Source organism: Periophthalmus magnuspinnatus, chromosome 6, assembly GCF_009829125.3.
Source record: "Periophthalmus magnuspinnatus isolate fPerMag1 chromosome 6, fPerMag1.2.pri, whole genome shotgun sequence".
Lineage (NCBI taxonomy): Eukaryota > Metazoa > Chordata > Actinopteri > Gobiiformes > Gobiidae > Periophthalmus > Periophthalmus magnuspinnatus.
The window spans coordinates 24,890,039-24,913,662 of record NC_047131.1 but is presented as its reverse complement, the minus strand read 5'-3'; the positions used below and the strand labels follow the sequence as shown (position 1 = coordinate 24,913,662).

Here is a 23,624-nt window from a genome sequence, read left to right as displayed (position 1 = left end):
TTTAATGTTTTTTTTTTTTTTTTTTTTTTTTGTTTTGTCCTTCATTGACTTCAAATTATAAATCAGATGTTACGTCCAGTCTTACTTGAGTAGTAGTTTCCAAAATACTTTTTATTCTCACATGAGTAATGGACCACTACTTGTATTTATTTAAATAACTTTACTCTTATTTAAGCTACTTACTTTGAGTTTTAGTCTAAATTGATTGACCTTGTTTAGTCTAATTTTAGATAAGGTTTAGCCCTCATCTAGACCCTAAGAAAGTCTGGGTTTAGATTTGGTGGTACTTGGAAAGCCAGATATTATCTTAGGTGGTACTTGGTGTAAAAAGGTTAAGAAGATTGATCAAGTAAAATTTATGATAGAGAACATATCATATTCCAATTTCAGTACCTTTAGCACAAAATGTATCAAAAAATAATTTGGTGAATACAGAAAGAATCTATTTACTGTTATATTATAAACTTATATTATCATCATTATTAGACTAATTGAAAACTATATGATGTGTGGTGACCATAGACTGTCAATGGTGGTGACAGCCCAGATGAAATGTGTAATGATTTTTCTAGAGCTAGCTACCATAGAATGTATGATGCAAGCTACTCATCTTTGAAACTTTTGTGATCTCCCTCTTTGTTTTTTGTTTTTATCAGGTTCGTGTCATCTGCCAATTTTAGTTTCCCACAAGTTGTAATATTGTTAACATATTTTGTGGAAAATAATGTCATATAACCCTCGGTATAAGGAAAGCGCAGAAATGAGAAAACATAGCAGCGAGCGTTCCCATAGCAACGTAAAAGAGCACGCAAAAGGTCCTTTGTCATAGTAGACCTCGGAGCGCCTGACTAACAAATGTTCTCATAAATATTGTTCTTGTTGGACAAATATAACATTTACATATGTCATTGGACACAGTTATAACTGAACTATCGTGTATATTTCATGTTGATTCTCTGTGCTAATATGTACGTTAATTACTAAACATTAGTAAACAAAAGTTGTACAGGAACGGGCAAAACTAGTCTGTATCGTCAATAAATACTCAAATAATGAATCTTAATCAATTACCTTCTAAAAGACAACCCTGGCATCTAAATTATAACTATTACCGACAATGTATGTTCAAATGCGACTGAACTACAGTACCCAAACGGCACTGTTCCAGCCTACAGTACATTCTGGTGCTTATCCGGGGATGTCACACCGCTGCTATTTTCTCCCCACAGTCCCTCTCACTCTCTGCTCTCAGCACCAGCGGACAAGAACGGGGCTTTGGATAGAAAGAAACGCATATAGATACCAGACAAAAGCCAGTTATGGCAGAGGTTGCAGTCGGGAGCTTGCCTTTAGTGGATCCTGTTTTTAATTACCAAGAGCACGAACTCAACGACCGACTGAAACGGCTCTACCCGGCTGTGAACGAGGAAGAGACCCCTTTACCCCGATCCTGGAGCCCCAAGGATAAATACAGCTATATTGGGCTGTCACAGAACAACCTGCGAGTCCATTACAAAGGTTAGAGCTGGCTATATCCGCGCAGGTCTGAAGAAGTTGTACAACAGCCGTGGGTCTTAACCCTGAGTTGTTGCGGAGGGTCTCACACACACATACACTGTATGCGATTATGTTGGTTGTGTATGCGTGTAGTCCTGGTAAATCTAGTCTGAGCTGCCTCTCCTGTCCTATAACCTGGCTTTGTTTCTCAAAAGCAGAGGAATGTCAAAATGGGTGACAGTGAAGTCGTTAACACAAATACATCCTTTTTTGATCCAACAAACTGAAATAATGTTCAACAACGAGGCTTCCCTTTGTTTATCTGACGTTTGAATTGTAATTGTTTTGCTGTAAAGTAGCTATGCATCTGCTATTGTCCATAGTTTTACTGGAAGGCTGCACTGACATACTAGTACGTACTGACAGTGACATGGTACTAGTAAAGGTAAATGTATTTTCCAAAAAGGGATTGTTAAAACAAGATAATCTTCCAATAAGCGACATTAATAACCTTAGTTAGCCGATAAGCTAACTGGCTAACGTTAGCTAACCCGAATGTTGTTGGGATTTTAAGCTTTGCCACGATGAAAAAAGCACCAATCCTACTTGATGTTTTTTACCATAACGAGTGTTGAATTCCAACGTATCCCCTGTTATAATGTGTTGTTAAGTAGTAACTAAAATGTTACAATCAATTTGTTTATTTCAAAAATTTTCCAGTGGCAGTCTTTTTGTTACTTAGTTTTAATAAAGCTTAGTAAATGTTATTTTTCCTCCTGAGATGTGCAAAGAGCAGCCAGGTCAGTCTGTATATGTCCTAACAGTTTTTTCAGCTGTTTATGTGATGGAGGAGGCCTCTCTGCGCATTTCAATGGGCCAAATGTTCTCTTCTTGTTTAAATGACTAAAAGGCTTGCTATTGTTGGGGTCAAATTAGTTGCTAACTGTTAGGCCTGTTAGGCCCGCCTACTGGCCTGTTTAAAATATTCACTTCACGAATAAAAACAAAGTGTCTGCTTCTGTTAATGCCCCCTTTCATCAGACCTGTTCTGTTAGCTCATAGTAGCACCACATTTATGGGGTTCAATTGTCTTTATATGATCATAGGAGAAAACCTTGGCTTGTGGATGAGAGGATACACAAGGGCCTTGAGGTGTCCTGTCCTGCTGTGTGTGTCTGTCAGACTGGGAACAACTTTTGTATTTTGTAATGTTGAGTTGTAATGCATCATTATTACTCCATTATAACTCTATGTTCCTAGTAGGTAACTGATGTCCTGTGCTGAATTGTTGGTCACGACAGTGAACTATTATTCAGGGATGTCGCCATAAATAGGCCTACTCTATATTAGACAAAATATCTTTTATCCCCTGGTAGCCTCTGCTCCTTTCTCACACCCTTGAGGTTTTTGATGCTATTTTGACCAAATGCTCCATTTTTATTCTTTTCTTTAATAGTGTGTGTCATATTTTTACATTTTAGTAACTTGGTTGTTACAACAACTCTGATAACAGAATTTCTGTGGCCAGAGAAACAAACTATAGGCCTTACACTGTTTCTCAAGCCACTAGGACTGTTACTATATCATATTTTAGTGTTAAGATTATTGCACAAAGATAAAGATTTATAATTATTCACCATTACCGATACCGTGACCAAATAATAGTGAAATCCTTAAATCACTTTCATTCACACTGTTATCATTCTTCCAGTATGTGACCATGTTAATGTCCCATAAACAGACAAAATATTAAATTTCCTTTTTTGGATATAGATATAATTAAATTACTTCATTTTGCTTCTAAAATTCTCACCATTAGTATTATTATTATTTTATTTAAAGGTCTTATATTACACAAAATTGATTCTTGTGGGCTTTAAGCCATGTTAAAATTACCTCCTCAGAAGTATACTTGGAGCTGTGTTTTATTTCATTCATGCACATTTGAGTAATCATGCATTTTTAGTTTATGTGTATCTCCTAAGCTCAAAATGCTTTGTTCCACCTTGTGATGTCATGAAGCAGTAGTTTTCAAGTTAACAGCTACCGTTTACCTTTTGTCCAGTAGACTGGCCATTCCAAGGCTGTAATTATACAAATAATGAAGGTGTGTGGAGATTAAAAACACAGTGGAGCACTTGCTGTATTACCATATGACACCACAAGTGTGTTCCGTTTGAGAGAAGAACTCAGCTTAAATGTGAAGGACTTGTATGTTAAACATGTGTTAATGAAACAAAACACAACTCTAGGTATGTTTTTGCTGATGAAACAATGCTATAACACAGAACAGAAAATAGCGTAATATGGGCCTTTTAAAAACTTTATTGTGACCTGAATAATAATGATTGCTAATTGACCAAATACTCTTGATATCCCTAAATGCTACATCATTCAACATTTTATTAGCTCTTATATATACTTGCCTTGAGGTGTTTCTTACACTTTATTTACTGCAGCTGTGGGCCAGCTGACCATATATGATATAATTATTTTTGTGGTCTTTCAACTGATGGTTTTAGTCACACTTACTGTTTATATTATAGCCATACTTGTGAGATTTCCAGCAGTGGGGACCGCTGAACTTTGATCTACAGTGCATGGGGTTGATTTCAAATGACGTTACAAAGATTTCTCATTGTTAGTTACAACTTAATGATGTTTATGTTCTAAAGGTTTGCAGAACTGATAAAAAATAACAACTTTATATTTTGCGGGGTTAGCTGAAGAAAATGTCCCAAAACTTGTCTGTAAATGTCTTTGTTGTGGTTCAAGTACACATAAAATGTGACTGCACTAGGGTTGCACAATCCGATACTGGTATCAGATATTGGCCCCGATATGGAAAAATTTGCTGGATCAGATATCACCCTCTAAATATTGGTTGACATCCTGTTTGGACATATAAATTGAGGTAATAAGACTATTTACTGGTCGTACTTGGCTCAGAAAGTCTCATAATGTTTGAACTTTTATTTATACAAAGTTGTTCTGTAGTTACTTGAGAGATAAATAATATAAATACTAGTAACATATATTCCGTCTCATCTTATTTTCATTTTAAGGAAATAAATGCTGTTTTCAGTCTCTGTACTGGTATCGGTTGATATCGGGTATCAGCAGATACTTAAAGCTATAGTATTGGTATCAGTATTAGAACTAAAAAAGCTGGATTGGTCCATCCATAGAATGTACTGTGAAGTTAATCACCAAAAGTTTAGAAATATCACTTCTAATCTGAAACATTTTTTATTAGATTCTTTTTAAACTGTAAGGACAAAAATTATTATGGGGAGCTATCATATAGTCTCTATTAATAACTGTAACAGTGTAATACTTGAAATTACTAATATAAACTGAAGTGCTCAGCCCTAACACTAACACAAACTGTCCTAGTAACTAGAGCTAACTACTACAACATTTTTTTTTTTCCTGAGAGTTCACACTTTACTGTGATTGGTTAAATCCACCTGTCACTCACTCAAAGTAAGAGCATGAAGAAGGCTAACCAAAGGGAGGTGTCTGTTTGAGCAAAGAGATGAATTGAATGACCACATCACGGAGAATGGCATATTGTCTCAGCGTGGTGGGGTCAGATTATGATTCGTTAGTTATTGTCATATTGTCTAGCTTTTATTCAGAAAAGACTAATATAAACTGCTAAACCAGGGGTGTCCAAACTTTCTTTATGGAAACATACATAACCAGGCTGGTGATCAATGCAGTATTCAAATATGTGCAATTAGCAGATATGACCAAGCAGCCTGGGACCTAAAGATAAGGTTTGTCTCACACCAGAACATTTGATACTGAGGTTATGATGGTGAAGGTTTTTCTAAACTTGCAGTAAAGGTATTGCTTATTTATTTTGGAACAATTGATCTTAGGGCCACGTTTGGCCTCCAGGCCACAGTTTGGACATGAACATGCTAAACTGACACAAGAATCCTGGGCATTTTAGAACTGTTTGTAGAGGTCTGGCTACAAGGTTAGCATTTTTTGCCCCATAGTTCTATATCGTATTTTGTTGTTTTCACAACAAAACTCTGTCACTTAAGGAAATATTATTCCAAATACCACATCTTAATTTCATTGTAGGAGAGGTCCAGTGGAATAGGTAAACTAACCCCTGTCATCTGTCCTGTGTGTAGTTGTAAAGGGACCTGCGGGCCCACTGAGGACTTGTTTCATGAGGACATGCTAAAATTAGACACTCACTGGAACCACTGCAGCAGACAATTGCACACAAACATCAAGTGTGGGGTTGCACGACAATATCAATATAAATAAAGAGTCAGATTTAAAATCATTGGGGTTAATAATGCATAAACTCATAATTTAATGAAGTGTTTGCTGCAGCTCCACAATCATGCCCCACTCAAGCCATTGCCATATTATATCCACTCCCTAAATTTATCCATTATTATATTTCAGTATTACAGAGAACAGGAATGGTCCAATGTGAATTCTTTGAGCAAATACCAATATCCGATATATGGCGTGCTGCTGTGGACAATAACTGATATTTGCAGATAGTTTTAAAATCCATAGCAAGGCCTACAAATATATCTTATGTTTATGTAAAGATCACAAATTGTACAATATAATCAACAGGGAAAAGTGGTTCTTGCCTCCCATTTAAGAGCATGACAACATCACATTTTGAAATCTGAAAACCACCTCCTGTTTTTAAAGAGGATTGTTTATATACTACTATGCGGGGGCCTTAATATCTCCTGGCGAATAGCGCATACAGCAGCTCTGGATACAACTGCTTAATTCTTACTAAAAACAGTTTTGTACACACAGTGGACATAAAACCAAACCTGCCGGTCATATAGGGCTTCACTATTTTAGAAAAAAAAAATCTAATAGTCATTGTTATGCAAAGTATTGTGATTAGATGAGATGGTTTGGTTCAGAGTGCACATTGTAAATATGAACTGATTGCAGTAACTTATACAAAGTTCCCATACACTTCAGTGTGTATTTGCAGAGGTCTAAACTACAGGTACAGATAAGATTTGTTTATAAGAAGACTTGATATTTTGATCTTTGCAGAGGACGTTCTATTCTCAAATTACTGCAGCTTTTGTGATTTGATGATTACGCCAACTCAAACAGCAATTTTGATTCAATTGCAATGTTTATATTCTAATGTATTCTAATGTCCTTGGTCTGACTACAGCCTGCATAAAATGGGATAGGCCCAAACTGGAAGATTTGCCAATCATGTGGCTGTGTGTTTGGTGCCTTACATGAACCAGCCTTGTCCTGTATATGTCCAGATGGCTCCACATTAATGGCCAAAGCCCTCTCTATTCCCTCACACACAGACACAAGCAGCAGTGCTAAGGTGTCTGCTAACCGCCAGCTGCTCCGGTTAGGGTTACACACCATCTTCGTTGCATTCATGCACACACAAATGGGGCTCTCTGTGACTTTTTATGTATGCAGCCAGGCCAACCCGTGGCAATTCAATCCTGTGATTACATGTAACAAACTGGGATGCACATGTAGTGTCAAAGCCTGATAGGGGGTTATACAACGCTTGGCTGAGCACACTCTGCCCCTCTCTCTTCTATGGCCGTAGGGATTGCATAAGCAGCCATCTGAATCTAAAATGACAGATTCTAATGATTGTTATGTTTCAGTCTAATTGGTCCATGCAGACACAATAAAGTTGCTTAGTGACCCAGTATTTATATCTTTACTTTAAAAGTTTGCAAGTATAAGGTTGTTGGTGTGTTGGGGTCTTTAGTTGCATTAACTGTGAAACCTTTAGGACAGGTTTTGATGTTTTTCTAACTACTGTTACTTTGTTTGCTGGGATAATGATGATGGTGTTTACTCTAGTTTTACACCAGTCAAATGGTAGTTGAAAATTTGAAAAGTAGCTCTGAGATATATGACATAGGAAGAGGATTCCTTCCATACAGAACAGAATTCTATCCAAGTATTACAACTATTACAAGGAACACATTTTTCTGTTAGTTTAATCATTCATTTTACAAAATTGAGGTATTATAAGGTGTTTCTATTGGACAAAAAGGTATTTTTATTAGACAAATTATAATAAACCTCACCGCACCCCTCTTTGCTGTCCTGTTGCAGGTCACGGGAAGAACCACAAGGATGCGGCATCAGTGCGCGCGACACACCCCATCCCGGCGGCCTGTGGGATTTACTACTTTGAAGTCAAGATTGTCAGCAAAGGTCGAGATGGGTAAGTACTAAGTACGAGCAGTCGGGTACAAGATGAACTGTAAAAGCAATTTAAATGGTTATAATCAAAATAGCACAGACTTCAGTTCTGTAGGTATTATAATTTCCTCTGTAGAACATTAACTTGTGCCCATAAATATGTAAGGCTATTGCTATGTCTCTTAAAGTCTCTTTTCTCACATATTTAAAGTGTGTACAGAGAGATAAATAATTCTTGTAAATGTTAAAATAAATAGACACTATGCACTACATTAGCTGCTCTGGATACAAAAGACACTGCATCTTATTATCTAATATAGATTCCTTATTACCTGTTTAGGTACAATGGCTAGTAAGTCAGCAACTACCAACAAGCCAACCTTAGTGCAATCATGGCTCAGCAACAAACCCCAGACTCCTAAAAAGCTCTATCTTGCTATGTAAATATCTATTGTCAAGTGCAGGAAGCTTTTAATCTGTGATAAATGCCTAAAAGTCCAAATATTGTTACAATTTATGCAGAATATTTTTTTTCACTGTGGTGCACACTGGCCTGCATGATTTTGAAAAAAAAAAGAATCGTATATTTTTTTGTTAAATATTGCTATAGTGATTTATGCTTAAAATGGGATTTTTATTTGGAGTGTGCATTTCAACCACATTCAGGATTAAGGCTGGGTAAGAAGTTGTCGATACGATACATACTTGATGCATAGGCCACAACATGCATCTCAATACAGTGCACTTTCGATTCACCACAATTCGATACAATATATTTCAAAGTGATTCAAAACGGTTCAGTAAAAAGCCTTTCAGACCTTTACTTAATGCTCAACCCCATTTTCACAAATGGAGTCATTCATTTTGTGCATTTTACTGATTGTTAAAATAATACAATGTCTCAAAAAGGTTTAGATTTTTTATATTAAAAAACAGGATATTTTGATGTTTACACTAACAGTGAACATCCTATTTGCTAAATAATTACAGTCTCTAGCTCTACTTCTATTTTCTTGATAGCTAAAAGTAGTATTATTGTTTTCTTGCCTCAACCTTTTGACCTGTTATAAACTGGGATCCAAACTGGAAATTCTGTTTGAAAAGTCTGGTAGGGCAGCAAGTTGAGCTGTGGGGTACAAAGCAAATGTTATGCAGGCGTGTCTTCATAGGAACACTTGACACATGAAAACGGTATCCATGTTTTGAAATGTGAGAGATTTATTTTTAGCAAGCCTCCTCCTAAAACCACTTTTTACATGAGAACATTAAAGCGGTCAGCTATAAAAGGCGGGGATAGTCTCCTCATAATTCATTGTGGCCAACTGATGACCATCGTCTTCTTGTGGTCTGTTTGAAAAGCCTAGATGTTTGTGTTTTAATGTGTTAATTGGTCAGCAGCAATAATTGGCTGATTTCTAGCTTGTCGAGACATACAGCAACCTTTCAAGACTTCTTGTCAGATGGTAATTTCTTTCTGAGCCCCAGTGTTTTAACAGAGAACAAGCACACCCTGTATCAGACTGGAATAATGAGGTCTCTCACTGTCCTTGCACTTGGACAGAACAAAACTATTATTTTAACTAAAAGTGCAGATTTTAATAATTTAATCTCAATTGATACGGTGTAATCCCTCATTCTTCCTGACATTTCTACTTTATTAACTGATTTTATTGTGACATATGTTGTTCTGATATTTTAAAGGATTATTGTGACATACCTCTATGCTTCACCTTTTCTGTTGAAAGTCATTTTCCATGTAACAATTTCACTAAACATGTTGGAAATACAAGATAAAAATGTGTTTTTGCTGTGAATTCTGATCAGTTTTTTGGTGTGTGTTTGCAGGTACATGGGTATAGGCCTGTCTGCGCAGGGGGTCAACATGAACAGATTACCGGGTGAGTAACTTGAAGAACTTGAGTATATAAGGAATCAAAACTGAGGTGTGGGTGAATGGGTTGAGAAGGTGTGCATGAGATGGGGTCATGTGAGGATACCCAAGGTCAGTCCACCAAACAGCCCATATATAGCAGGCACTTCATCATGTCAATCTCCAGCAGTAACATTCACTCACTGGGATGAGCCAAACAACCTGGAGACATTTTGAACTGAACAAAAACATTGCTACAGATCCCATGTCTCATAGATTTGTCTTTATGATCACCATATGGCTAAAATAATATGAAAACGGTTACCTCAGTCTCGCTTTATCTTTGAAATTATGTGAAGCTATGGCCAGTCCCAGTCTGCTGAACCTGAAGTAGTAGAAACGAGTGCTGGGACCAAACACCAGTGAAAAAGCAGTAATGGAGAGCTGGTTCCTAATTAAGTGGTTAACTATGAGTGCTGCTTACCCAACTATGAGCACTAAAATCAGTATTGCGCATGTTCTGCAGTGATGAGACAGCTCTGTCTATAAAACTAGTGGCTCCCATCATGATCTATTGGCTGATTACCATTAGTTGAACATATCACAGTACTCCCTTTTTAATGTTACCTGATGTGTTACTATTTGACTGATGGATATTTTTTGCACAGATGGAACAGATGGTTAGACTTTAGGTTTATGTCAAGAAATGAATTAGAGCATTTATTTTGTGCTGTGCTAAAAGCTGCAAGAATTTCTGAATTTTGAGGAAGATGTAAACTTTTTATTATTTGGTGTGTTTGTGTTTTAAGGGGCCTACATATTTTATATTTTCTGCATCAAAAAACATACCCAGAGTTGTGTTTTTTTCATTCACACATGTTTACCACACAAGCCCTGCATATTTAACCTTACTTCTTTTCTCAGATAGAAAACACTCTATTCCACCGTGTGATGTCATGAGGTAGCACAGAAAATGCTCCACTGTGTTTTTAAACTCCAGATACGCCATACACCTTCACTACAATCATTTGAATAATTTCAGTCTTGTAAGTGCCAATCTCCACTAAACTAAAGGTAAAAGGTAGCTGTTAACTTGAAAATTGTTGCCAGACTAATACACCAGGATTACTCAAACATGTCTGAATGAAATATAAAACAGGTAACAACATTATAACATGACTTAAAGCTCACAAGAATCCATTTTGTGTAATATAGGACCTTTAAGTGTTTTTCCTAATGTGAGGTATAAGGAGAGGACATGTTGAGGCATGTCGCTGTCTTATGGAGCTATGACACACCGTGGCCTGACCTTCTACTAATCTCGCCCAAACCACACTTCACATGGAAATTATTTTTGGACTGTAAGACTTGGATTATGCAATGATTTAAAATGTTGTGCATATCTGATTACGATGAACTTATTTTTCTGATTTAAATTCAGAAGAAGGTTGGTAATTACAAAAATATGATTTGTTATTATCAATTAATAGGTCCTTGCTAGATAATGAGTTAATAAAGCTTTTAATATTAGTCATATGTTATCCAAAAGGCAAACGCGTTCAATATATGTTATTACTTGCATTGCTAATGGAATTATGGATAACTGACAAACACTGCCTATTATATCTAAAATGTAATGATGCTCATTCCTATCATAGTGACTGAATACTGTTCACAATATAAATGTGAGCAGCTGTGGATGATATACTCAATTTTGTTACTTATCTAAAAGTACAGATACAGAGGTAAAAAGGTACTCAAGTAAAAATCAATACTTTTCTTTAAGTAGATTTTTTCATGTGATTCTTTTAAGAATCCATTTAAAAATATACTTTAACAGTAAAAAGTAAAAGTAATTCACAGTGTTGTTAATTTGTTATAATGTTAAATGTAGTGATATTGTTTAAAAAAATATACATATTTTGGTCAACAGTAACAATACGAATCAATTTCTTGATTTTTATTTAAAAATGTGTATAAAAATATGGAAAAGTACTTTTTAGTCCTATTGAAAAATATAGTGGAGTAAAAAGTCCAAAAACCTGTTCTCAAATGTAGTGAAGTAAAAGTAAAAAAGTCTCCACTGTAAAATTAGTAAAGTTAAGTACAGATACCTAAAAATTCTACATAAATCTAGTACTTTACTATCTGTACATTGCCTTCCACCACTGAATGTGAGTAGTAGCAGTGCAGTCACAGTGTCCCAGAGGCGACTAAAGGCTAGGTCTTTCCCCACACAATCAGACCACTCCTCTGGCTCGGGCACACTGATCCAGGGCTTCTCGCTCTATCCAGTCCCACTGGACTGGCTTCACTGACCTGTCAAGATCTGTCCTGACCAGAGGGTCAGCTTTGTCATCAGCCACAGTACCTCCCACAGTTGTGTTGTTCACAAGTTTTTTTCATGAGAATACAGTGTTTTGTTTTTTTGGGTTTTTTTTATCAAAGTCAATGAAATAATTTTTATTGAATCTTTAAACAGTTTTGTCACCCTAAAAATACATGATAATAAAAAGTAAATAGTATCTATTGTTCAGCTCGTTCTCAGACAATGGGGTAGTGCAAAGATGGCCCTGCTTCTCTTTCTCTTTTTGATCACAAATGTCAAATATCAAACAAGAGATGAAACGGCTCAGTGTAGACACAAGTGCTTACTGAACTGCTCCATGCTAGTAAAGAAAATATTTAGTGTTGCTTGAATTCCTCCTCAAAACACCTGTAGTGCTGTTAGACACATTGGTGTGATGACTGTAGCTGTGAAACAAGAGGAGTGTCTGTTACCTCAAGGCTAACATCCAAGTGTAAGCAGCATTGTTTATTTTGGATTTGTATGTTGGTTGTTTTTTGACAGAAATGAGTAATACATTTTAACTGTGAGATTTTCTTTTGCTCTAGTCTCTAGCATAGCATAGATATTTATTTTTGTCAATGATACAGTGCTAATTACTTTTATTTAATTTCTAATGCTTTTTGTACAGCCATAAAGACAGATATCATCTGTATGTATTACTACAATCATGTCTGGTAATGGTAATTGTGGAGGCATGATATGATTCTAGGCTATTTGTAAAGTATTGTAGAAGTGTGTACTCTTGGGCGTCCTAGGCAATGAAAAGATATTATATTGCAAAAATCTGTACGTATAGCCTTTTCCATATCCTGAATTTGACCATTGAAACTGTGATTTGGATTGAATTGCAATTATTCCCCAGATGATAAAAATGCAACACATTTTAGTTGCTAGGACCCTGTTCCAGATGGTGAGTGAGGCTGGTAGACAGATTACTGCTGATTGCCTTAACACAGACAGTGTTTGGATGCTGTTTGTCCTTAGATCAGGATTCAGACATCCTGTGTCCTGCAGTCAGGTTTTCCCTGTATGACAAGCTTCTGTAAAACAGTCATGTGACATAATGTGATATATATTCACAATATCCCAGAGGTAGTCCAAGGCAGTCTTTAAGTCACTAACATTTGTAACCTGGGCAAGTTTTCAGCCCAGAGGTGGGCAGATGATCAAAAACAGATCATATTGTGACTCTTTTAAATATATGCAAAATGACAATATTGAGAATATAATTTTATTAATTGCAAATAGAGCTGATGAATTTTACAGACATTTTCACATTTGTCTAATAACCTCAAACAAATATATTTAAATGGACTGAGATTATCATCTGAAATTGAATGATATAATATTTAAATACAATTTACCGCCCTTCCCTACCTAAATACCAGATGTATTGTACTACAATGTAGTATTGTCACAGTATTCAAATTTCACACAACACCGGTAATTTGATTAGAAAAAGGTGAAATACCATAATTGTGATTTAAAACAAATTTTTGTAGAGAATAGAATGCAATTTTCAGCACAAAATAAAAATAGTTAATAATAATAGATAATAGTTTTTAATAGTAGTTATTACCACCAGTCTTATACTCTACTACAGTCTTTCCAAATTTGCTGTCATGGCCCAATCCGTATGGAACATCACCCCCCTTCCCCGCGTACACTACCACACTTCTCATTTGGCACACGTTTATTTATGTGTGCGTCCCTTAATAGTACAATGTTCTCCACTGTTGACCTCTGTGTCTGATCCTGCTGTGGAGTCCTGCCCATTTCATTAGCATGTTGGAGCAGTGAGCCTGGCTTTAGAGGCAATATCCCTGTCAGCAGATTAATCTAATACCTCTGCATACACACAGCACTATAGCCTGTACACACTCAAGGCAACACAAAATAAACTAGAGACTAGGGGTTAAATGTAAAATAAAGACACAGCAATGCAAAGTGAAAAAGCTAATGTTCCGTGCTGGGTGGTTGTTTACAAACATACTGTACAAGTGCATGTTTAATATTACTTCACTACAACCTACTTTCACTAACCCTGCTTTGCTTTTTGGCAATGACATGAATGCTGTGATTGAGGAGACAGCAGCTCAAATGGTTTAGTTATAGGAGGATGATCATATTAATGTTGTATTGTGGAGTGGCAGTGACTGTGCTTCACAACATTTTGGAGTTTCAAGGACTTTATCTAATGTAATAAAAAAATAAAAAAACATTATTTGTTTTGTCATTACTGGTTAAGTCCATGGCTAAAACTGAACTGTAAAGAGCTGAAAGGGTCAAAAGTACAGCTCTTGGTGGAACATACTGTATTGTAAATCAAAACATCCCGCAGCCATAAAGTCTTTTACTAATCACTGTATTTTATATGAAGTCTGTGAAACTTGAGAGAATATTCAAATGGAGAAACAACACAAACATATATTACAGCCACACAACAGAGTGTACGCGCACAGGAGTTATCTGTGTCAAAGGTCATTTCTTTAACTGTATTTGACTGTACTGGCTTATCTGGTTAGTTGCATTTGTGTACTAGAATGCATACACACTACTGAACCACACATTTTAGCACTGGGGAAATATTATCTTTTTATGCAGTTAAATTATGTTAGTAATGTAAAGTTATCATTTTACCTAACAATTAGATTGATATTGTCATTCATCTAGCTCCATGTAACCTCAAAACTGCCCTCATTGGTCATATAGAGAAAAGGCCAGGTTACATGTAAACTTGATTCTAGCTCTACCAGAGAAATGTACGGACTGTAGTAATGAGCTGACGCACCACATGTGCTGTGTGCTTAGCACAGCTAAAACATGCTATCAGCCCGCAGCACTACTTTATCAGGCCGGAGCAACAGTGCTGTGGTGGGGACAGACCTGACATGCCTCACTCACAAGTGTCTGTAAAATCCACACACACTTTCTAATGTAACATACAGAACAGTGTGGCCTTGTGTGCTCTGACTCTGATGTGGTTACTATAGGGAAGTCCCAACAGACACTTTGTTGTACCCGGGAAGACTTCTAGAGCTAATGCATATTATTGGGAATAGTAGTTTTTCTTAAGCTAAAGCTTACATTAAAAGTAATGTGGGTGTGAATATGGCTACAGAGGCACTGCATGGGCCAGCTGACTCACCTTTCCTTTGTGAGATTCAACGCCTCCTGCTGGCTACTCTGGACATCACATCATTACAAGGACACACTATACAAAAGATTTCAGATTTTATGTGTTCCTCAATTTAAATATGTGTGTTTGTGTGTGTGTGTGTGTGTGTGTGTGTGTGGGGTGTGGGTGTGTGTGTGTGTGTGTGCGCGCAACAATGAAATTTACATCGCTAACCCTAATCCTTGCTTTCTTTTAGGATGGGACAAGCACTCATATGGTTATCACGGAGATGATGGCCACTCCTTTTGCTCCTCTGGGACAGGACAGCCGTATGGGCCGACCTTCACCACTGGAGATGTGATTGGCTGCTGTGTGAACCTAATCAACAACACATGTTTTTACACCAAAAATGGCATAAGTCTAGGTTGGTTATTGCTGACTTTTATATTTTGAAAACCATAACAAATTGTTTAAAAATTCTACATTTCTTTTTTTATTCTGCAGGTGTTGCCTTCACAGACCTCCCTGTAAGTATTTTATCATTTCAGTTTTGCATTCTTTTGTTTTTTTGCATGCTTTTGATGTTTTAAGAACCCAGTAACTGGATTTTCTGCCAGTTTTGTATGAATGTGTTCATTTGTGGTGGTCAGTCCCATGGCATCGGTGGCTATAGCAGTAGCTCATCATAACAAGCGTGAGGGGTGCTATGAGAAGCTTGACAAAACTTAGCCTTTTATTTTGTTTTTTGTGTTGTCAAGGTTAGGTTAAAGCTCGTTTCACTGTGAAGTTTTTAGGGCTGTAGTGCATTAACCCATTGATTTATTTAATATTAAGATTATTAGGATTGATATGTACAGCAGGAAATATGTTAGCTGGAGTTTTGGAAGTGACTCAACAGTTTAATCTGTATTTTTCACTTATGATGATGCTGTAGCACTTATCTGTATACATTGTCACCACCCCTTGATGCATAGAGCATGTCTTAACTCATTACCAATCCACTTTTGCCTTACAACCTACAATTTGCACAGGACATGAACATATGGCTAAAATACTGAATACCAACTCTTCCAAGGATTGTATTAAAATGCATTATGTTTCATGGAGTGATGACTTTGTGACTAATGCATAACATTTTGACATAATGGCAGTTAAATTTAATCTAAAATGTATATTTTGGCCACCATGTCCTTGCTGTGCAAAGCCATGAGAGGCCAAAACAACTGTGTGTAATTCCAAACAGATGTACCAAGTGTTTCCATGTGAGGCTGTAAGTTCGGACTGACACAGTATGTTACAGAGGACCTGAGATCTGCCAGAGTGACAGCGTGTTACACTGGACCTGAGATCTGCCAGAGTGACACAGTGTGTTACAGTGGACCTGAGATCTGCCAGAGTGACAGAGTGTTACAGTGGATCTGTCAGAGTGACACAATACGATACAGAGGACCTGAGATCTGCTAGAGTGACACAGTGTGTTACAGTGGACCTGACATCTGCCAGAGTAACCAATATGTTACAGTGGACTGAGGCTGGCCAGAGTTACAGTGTGTTACAGTGGACCTGAGATCGGCCAGAGTGACACAGTGTGTTACACTGGACCTGAGATCTGCCAGAGTGACACAGTGTGTTACAGTGGATCTGCCAGAGTGATACAGTATGTTACAGTGGACCTGAGATCTGCCAGAGTGACACAGTGTGTTACAGTGGATCTGCCAGAGTGATACAGTATGTTACAGTGGACCTGAGATCTGCCAGGTCTCCACTGTGTCCCACTGCGCTTTATTTTGGCACTTGGGACTTTGGCACTTGAAAAACTCTGGTCACTGTAGCAGGGGCATTTTGCCGGAGAAAGCCGCTTTTACCAGCCAACACGGTGTCAAGAATAGAACAGGGACAGCAAATCACAGTTGGCGTCCTGCCACCAAGGCTGCACTAGCAGATGGAGTTACCAGCTGCTGTTAAACCTAACCAACATTTAACCAAGTGCTCATTTTTATATCATGCCTGAGACCTTTGTAATTATAAACATATAACCCTACTTTTACATATGTGCTTACAAGAGCTTGTAAAGAACAACTCTTTAACATTACATTGGTGGTCTGTTCTGTTAAACTGCATAAATGCCTAAGTGAAACTCTAGTCAACATAGGCTATGTTTATTTGATGTTGGTTGTTTTTTGGGGTGGTTGATGCAATTTCTATCCAAGGATAATAGTTTGAGTTTGGTCTTTAATGATGGACGCAAATATGTTTTATGGTCAATGTCTGAGCTACCACAAGGGGTCAGTGAACAAATCTATTTATATTTCTTACCACTTTAAATACATTCATGTGGTATATTTTAGATGAATCTGTATAGGTCAAAATCATTGTAAAATGCTCTTTTACAGCCAAACCTGTATCCCACTGTGGGCCTGCAAACTCCCGGAGAGATTGTAGATGCTAACTTTGGCCAGCAACCCTTTGTCTTTGACATTGAAGACTACATGAGCGAGTGGAGGGCCAAGATCCACGGCATGATCGCTCGCTTCCCTATTGAAGAAAGACTGGGGGAGTGGCAAGGGGTTCTGCAAAAGTAAGCACAAACAGCTGGACAATACATTATAGTAAGACCACATTAATGCATAGTTTTTACCTATGTTTTTGCATGCAGTATGGTGTCTAGTTATCTGGTGCATCATGGGTACTATGCCACCGCAACAGCCTTTGCCAGAGCCACACAGACCACGATACAAGAGGACCAGTCATCGATAAAAAACAGACAAAGTGAGCCACAAACCACATAATCAACATCTACTTCAGTTTGCATAATTACATTCTATTGTTTCTAAGCACACAATGGTTTGACCACATTGCCCAGATTTCAGATATACTGTAATAGTTTGTTTACCAAAGATCAGTGATTCCCCTTATGTACGTGTGACTACTGTTACAGGAATACAGAAGCTGGTGCTGGCAGGTCGTGTGGGTGAAGCCATAGAAGATACTCAGCAGCTGTACCCAGGACTCCTAGATCACAACCCCAACCTCCTGTTCATGTTGAAGTAAGGCATTATCTTCTATCTTTCCAGTCTTAATTTACACATGCATATAGAATGTACTGAATTAACACAATAATGTGTTACTATATATTTTTAATTTTTATTTAAGCACAAACCTAAACAGAACATACAACTTGTGTGGTACATATGTTAGTTGTTTATTCATTTGAGGGATCTTTTTCTTTATTTTGTCCATTGTTGCTCAAATTGGCCAGCTTTCAGATTCAAGTATAAGCCATATTCCCATTACATAAATTTCCTCTGTGCCATCAATTCATAATGTTGCTATGTTGTACTTGCTTACTTTCTCTTCTAGGTGTCGTCAGTTTGTAGAAATGGTCAATGGTACAGACAGTGAAGTTCGGCGTTTGACCGTCCGCTCGCCCAAGTCCCAGGACAGTTACCCAGGGTCACCAAACCTCAGTCCTTGTCGCGGGCCCAACAGCACACCCCAGCACACCAGAGGTACAGTTGTGTGACATCTCACACATGTGTACTTTTTCAAAAAACACTGCTAACAGTCTTTCTTTGTCCCAGGAACAGACAGTCCCACCTGCAGTAACGGAGTGACACCTCCCAACAAGACAAAGCTTCAGGGGGTTGTGGGCAGTAGCAAATATCCCAGTGCATCCTCCTCAGCCTCTTCCTCCACCTCCTCCTCCCCTTCATCTGTCAACTACTCCGAGTCCAACTCCTCCGATTCCACCAAAAGCCAGCCACATAGCAACCAAGAGACAAGGTGAACTCCGCTTCACACCATTGTTTACATTTAAAGCGCAGATAGTCTGACAAGTCTTGTGTCTATGTATTTGTAGTGACAGTGAGATGGAGATAGAAGCAGAGCATTACACCAATGGAGTGGTAGAGGGCTCTACTGCTCGAATTATGAACGGCACCTACAAACATGAAGAGATCCTTCAACCAGATGACAACAGCATCGGCAATGGGGTCATAGGTCAGACCTGTTTGTAATTTGTGAATTAAGCGTAATGTTTATACACTACATGAGAGAAAGTAGAAGCAATGAGTTTATTACTGTTTTATATTTCATATTTAAAATATCTAATCACTGCAACAGGGACATGTTTTTATTTTGCATTTGAAAACTGTTTATTGTGTTCAATCATGTTAGAGTGCAGTTGTCACAATAAGGTTTTACTCTTTGCAGTGGTAGTGCAACATATCCAGTATTGGCCAATCACAGTTGTAGGGTCTGTGTTGTGAAGTGCTTTGGTGACCTGTGTGTGTCCATCAGGCACAGAGGAGTGTAGTAATGGCCGACAGCTGTGTGGAGGGAACCAGGCAGCCACTGAGAGGATGATCCAGTTTGGACGAGAACTGCAGGCGCTCAGTGAACAGTTGTGTCGAGAATACGGCAAGAACAACACGCACAAGAAAATGTTACAGGTATGAATGAAGCACTGCTTTATTTTACAATAACATTATTGCTTTTGACAAGATCTGTAGGTCATATCCAAAAGGATCTCTTTACACTGTTTGCAATTTGTTATTTCAATGACTCTCAACTGATATGGTACTTACCCGGTATTCTTTACTTTATGGCACAGAGCAGAGACCTATGTGCCAATAAAAAGTGTGAATGACATTATCTTTGCCTTCTGTTTATATCTACATACTAGTTTTTATTTTCTCAAACTTACAACCAATACAAAGTCATTACTGATTATTATATTTTATTTTTATTTTTTGTGAAGGATGCTTTTAGCTTGCTGGCTTACTCTGACCCATGGAACTGCCCTGTTGGACAGCAGTTAGATCCCACACAGAGAGAGGCACTCTGCTCTGCACTCAACAGCGCCATACTGGGTAAGCAGCACACTCAATAATAGAAGAAACTTGGTCTGGGATATTTTTAGTCTGCACCACTTTGTCAAAAGAAACTTGAAAACTACTTTAAGACATAGTATGATTGAACCTATTTCACACTAAATGCTAAAAGGGGCAAAAATTATTGCACCAATTGTTGCTTTTTTCTAATACAGGACATGGCTCAAAAATAGCTTTTATAGATGAACCTGACTTATATAAACTTAATAGAAGAAAATATTATTATTAAATACTTAATAATGAGGAGGGCCTTCCTAAACATTCCCTTACAATATTGGACAGTATTTTTTTTCTGTCTGTTAGGCTTGTGTCCATGTAAATGCTGCTATCCTGATCCCATATGTATATTCTGTTGTATGTGAATGTTGAGTAGAGTCTCAGAATCTGCCCAAGCAACCCCCCCTGATGTTGGCACTGGGTCAAGCCACAGAGTGCGTGGAGCTGATGGCCAGAGTCCGCTCCGGCTCCTGCTCCTTTGCCAGAGTAGAAAACTTTTTGCACTAGCCCATGGCCAGGTGAGATACATTACACTACTACAGTCTACTGACTGATATTTATGGTAGCTAATTCATTATTAAGCTTGTTCAAGATATCTATTTTATGGAACCATAGTCGAAATAAATTGTAAAAAAAAAAAAAAAAAAAAAGGACATACTTATAGAATACACATACCATACTTAGTTAAACATACATAAAAAACTACAGTGCACCATTTTTACCTGGTTTGTTTTTGACCTTTTGATTTTATTGATTGACTTCAAAGGCTGTGATAAAGAATCACATACAGACTGACCATACAGCAGTGCAGATGTGCTGTATTTGTAATAATCTTATGTTCCTAACATACAGTACACAATCCATGTCTTTCACAGGGTAACATAAAGTAGCACTGAGAGAGGGGTATGTTCAGCAGGTAGTTCCCATGGCGAAGAAGGAGCAAGTATGTGTTTTGATTGGTGCGTTTGATGTCACGTCAGACTACGCCTCACCGGAGGAGCGCTGGAGAGCCGTGAAGAAAGTCTCCTTTTTAATTTAGTATTATCAAATAAAATGTGTGACACTATTTAAAGATCATTAATTATTATTCTGTTATCTAGCTATTTTTAGTTATTTGATGTCAGTTTGTTGTGCTTATCCTGGACAGTTTTACAAATTGTAATGGCCCTATATTTTCTCTTCTCCTGGAGCTGGAGATGATTCCTTAACACCAGTATTTAACTTGTTCATCGTGTCACTGATCACAAAACCTGTAGCAGCCTTTTATTAGTCAGCCTTTTTCCAAATTTCAAAGAAGAGATTATGCTTTTTCTCTCATAGGTAGATTATTATCGTTTTTAGTTATTGCAGTTTTTGGACTGCATAAGTGACTTCTTTTAGCTTCAAGTCTGCTCAGCACACAAGTTATTTTCTTATTCTTATTCTTCTCTACCATTTAACTTTTGTGTTCTTATAAATCTCAGGATGATTTGAGTAATTTAAAATGTACTTATTGCACTAAACCTCAGCAAGGATGGTCACTAGAGAATAACTGATTGCTTGGTCTTATGATCTGTATAGAAAGTATACCTCATTCTTCAAGTTAAAAATAGACCTAAAAAAAGAACTTGTAACTTTGTTGTAAAGGTGGTGTGAAATGCTCAAATTGAAGGTGTCTGAGCACTAATTTGACTGTCAGCCAATCAGTGATGTGGATATAGGTGGCAGGGGGTACAGCTACACTTATAACTCTCCACTTCTAACACTGTGTCCGTACCCCCTATCACCTGCATAAAGTAAATCAGGCTGAAAGGGAGCCTAACAAGCTCAGTGTATGTTTGAATAAGGCAAAGTTCTTGTGTAATTTTACAGGTGCAGACTTACAGACTTATAAATATATAAATTGGAACTAGGTATTTCTATTTAATTACAAGCATTTCAGAATTATTTAGACAATTCTGTGAATTCTTAGTGCACACAGAACACTGTCAGTGAGGTCACACATTCAGTACAGAAACACACTGAATTACCCAGAATTCCAGGCTATATTTAGATGTAGACAACAACAGACACTTAACACAGTTGCTTCATTGTACGGGACCCGTATAGTTGCCAATAGTTTTTAATCTCTGAATTTATGAATTTAAAATAGGATATGCTTAGGAATTGCATATCTTAATTTTACATGTTTTTTTCAAAATCTCTTTTTTTCCATGCTCAGTGCACTCCCAAACATTTTTTTTTATAATTTTGTGGTGAGTTATAGCCCTGGAGTGCACAAGTTCACTATGGGGTTGCTACAGAGTTTGTGATCAGACTTAACCAGCTGCTTTTTAGAACAACAACCTCTGAATGTCTCTGCATACACATCAGTAAAAGAATTGTGTATGCTTGTAGGCCTGTGTATTGTTTTTTTTGTTTTTTTTACTTTGTTGTACCTGAAAAGATCAACTCACTCTGAATTCAGTCTCCCAGCTCTCCATTCATTTGAGGCTTGGACACAGCCGTGGACCGAATCAGGAGGAGGACCCAGTGATTGATGTAAACTTATATGGAAATGGCAACAAAGTTTTTGAAGCCAAATATGGACTTCCTACAATATGGACTTCCTACAAAAGAGGTCACAGAAATGTAAAGTGCATTGTCACACCAAGCTGTGCACAATAGTTTTAATTTCATGTTGAGTTTTAGCAAATCTATCTCTCTCTATATATATATAAATATATATATATATATTACAAATGTGGGGGGTGTGAAATGAATTACTCTACACTTAGCATGACTTTTAAAGTTGAAAAACAATATAAAAAATGAAAAAGATTATAGAAAAAAGTATGTACTGGAAACATGTTAAAACAAATATTATGCTTAATTTTGACAGAATTATTTTTATTAAAATACATCCTTAAGCTATTGTCTTACGTTGTCTTTTTTTACCCATTATGTATTGTTGTGTATGTCAGTTTCATTTAAGTTTAATCAAATTGTTTAATCAAATTACAAATCAGTTAATGAAATGGTTAATATTTATGTGTGAAGACACTATACCCAAATGCTACGAGTTTAAAATTTGTGTCAATAACAAATTGCCATATTAAATTAAAATGCATAATATAGGCTATAATTTGTTAATTTGGTGCACAAAAATAAACTTCACATGCACATTTTAGATTTTCTTTTCTAAAAACTCAAGGCATTATTCAACAAATTGAGTAGCTGTTCTTTGCAACCTTAATCATATAATCATAAACTACATAGGCCATACTCAGGACTCCTATATTGCCTGTAATACTTTTTGGACGGTAGGGGGCGGTAAGCTTCTTTTATAGTCACTGACAAATTAAGTGGTAACAAGGTTCAAGGCAAGCCATCAGCTGTGGATTCTGCTGGGAAATGTCTACATCAATTCCTATCAGTTTTCATATTACTGAATTTATTAGAAAAGGAAACCAAGTCCCCAACTTTAACAGTGCTATAGAAAATGCAATAGCCCTACAAGGCATTTAGATAGCCAACAATAGCCTACATTTCCATGTGACACCTAGATTTGTTTGTGTGAATGTAGCAACTAAATCCTCAAATTCCAGCATTGTGCGTGTTAGTTGCATCCTTGTGCAAGAAGTTGACCATCACTGAGTGACTGAAGAATTGAGCAATTATGAAAATGGACACTTTTCTATTATATTATTGCAATTATTTATCTTGTCCTAAATTTAA

At 37.1% G+C, this 23,624-nt stretch overlaps 1 protein-coding gene across 1 annotated transcript; it reads left to right on the top strand.

Annotated features, from left to right (window-relative positions):
* Positions 1-1,177: 1,177 nt before the first annotated feature.
* Positions 1,178-22,820, top strand: ranbp10 (RAN binding protein 10). Its single transcript, XM_033967885.2, has 15 exons — positions 1,178-1,518; positions 7,612-7,723; positions 9,547-9,599; positions 15,296-15,463; positions 15,544-15,566; positions 17,433-17,617; positions 17,696-17,808; positions 17,978-18,086; positions 18,400-18,548; positions 18,621-18,822; positions 18,899-19,038; positions 19,339-19,490; positions 19,799-19,910; positions 20,305-20,446; positions 20,804-22,820. The coding sequence occupies exons 1-14, from the start codon at positions 1,320-1,322 to the stop codon at positions 20,433-20,435; spliced, it is 1,848 nt and encodes a 615-aa protein (XP_033823776.1). The 5' UTR covers positions 1,178-1,319; the 3' UTR covers positions 20,436-20,446; positions 20,804-22,820.
* The last annotated feature ends 804 nt before the right edge of the window (positions 22,821-23,624 follow it).

Coding starts and splice junctions, on each gene's coding strand:
- ranbp10 (XM_033967885.2), top strand. CDS start 1,320: ATGGCAGAGGTTGCAGTCGGGAGCTTGCCTTTAGTGGATCCTGTTTTT. Junction 1,519..7,611: donor CCTGCGAGTCCATTACAAAG/GTTAGAGCTGGC, acceptor GTCCTGTTGCAG/GTCACGGGAAGAACCACAAG. Junction 19,911..20,304: donor ACTCAACAGCGCCATACTGG/GTAAGCAGCACA, acceptor AATGTTGAGTAG/AGTCTCAGAATCTGCCCAAG.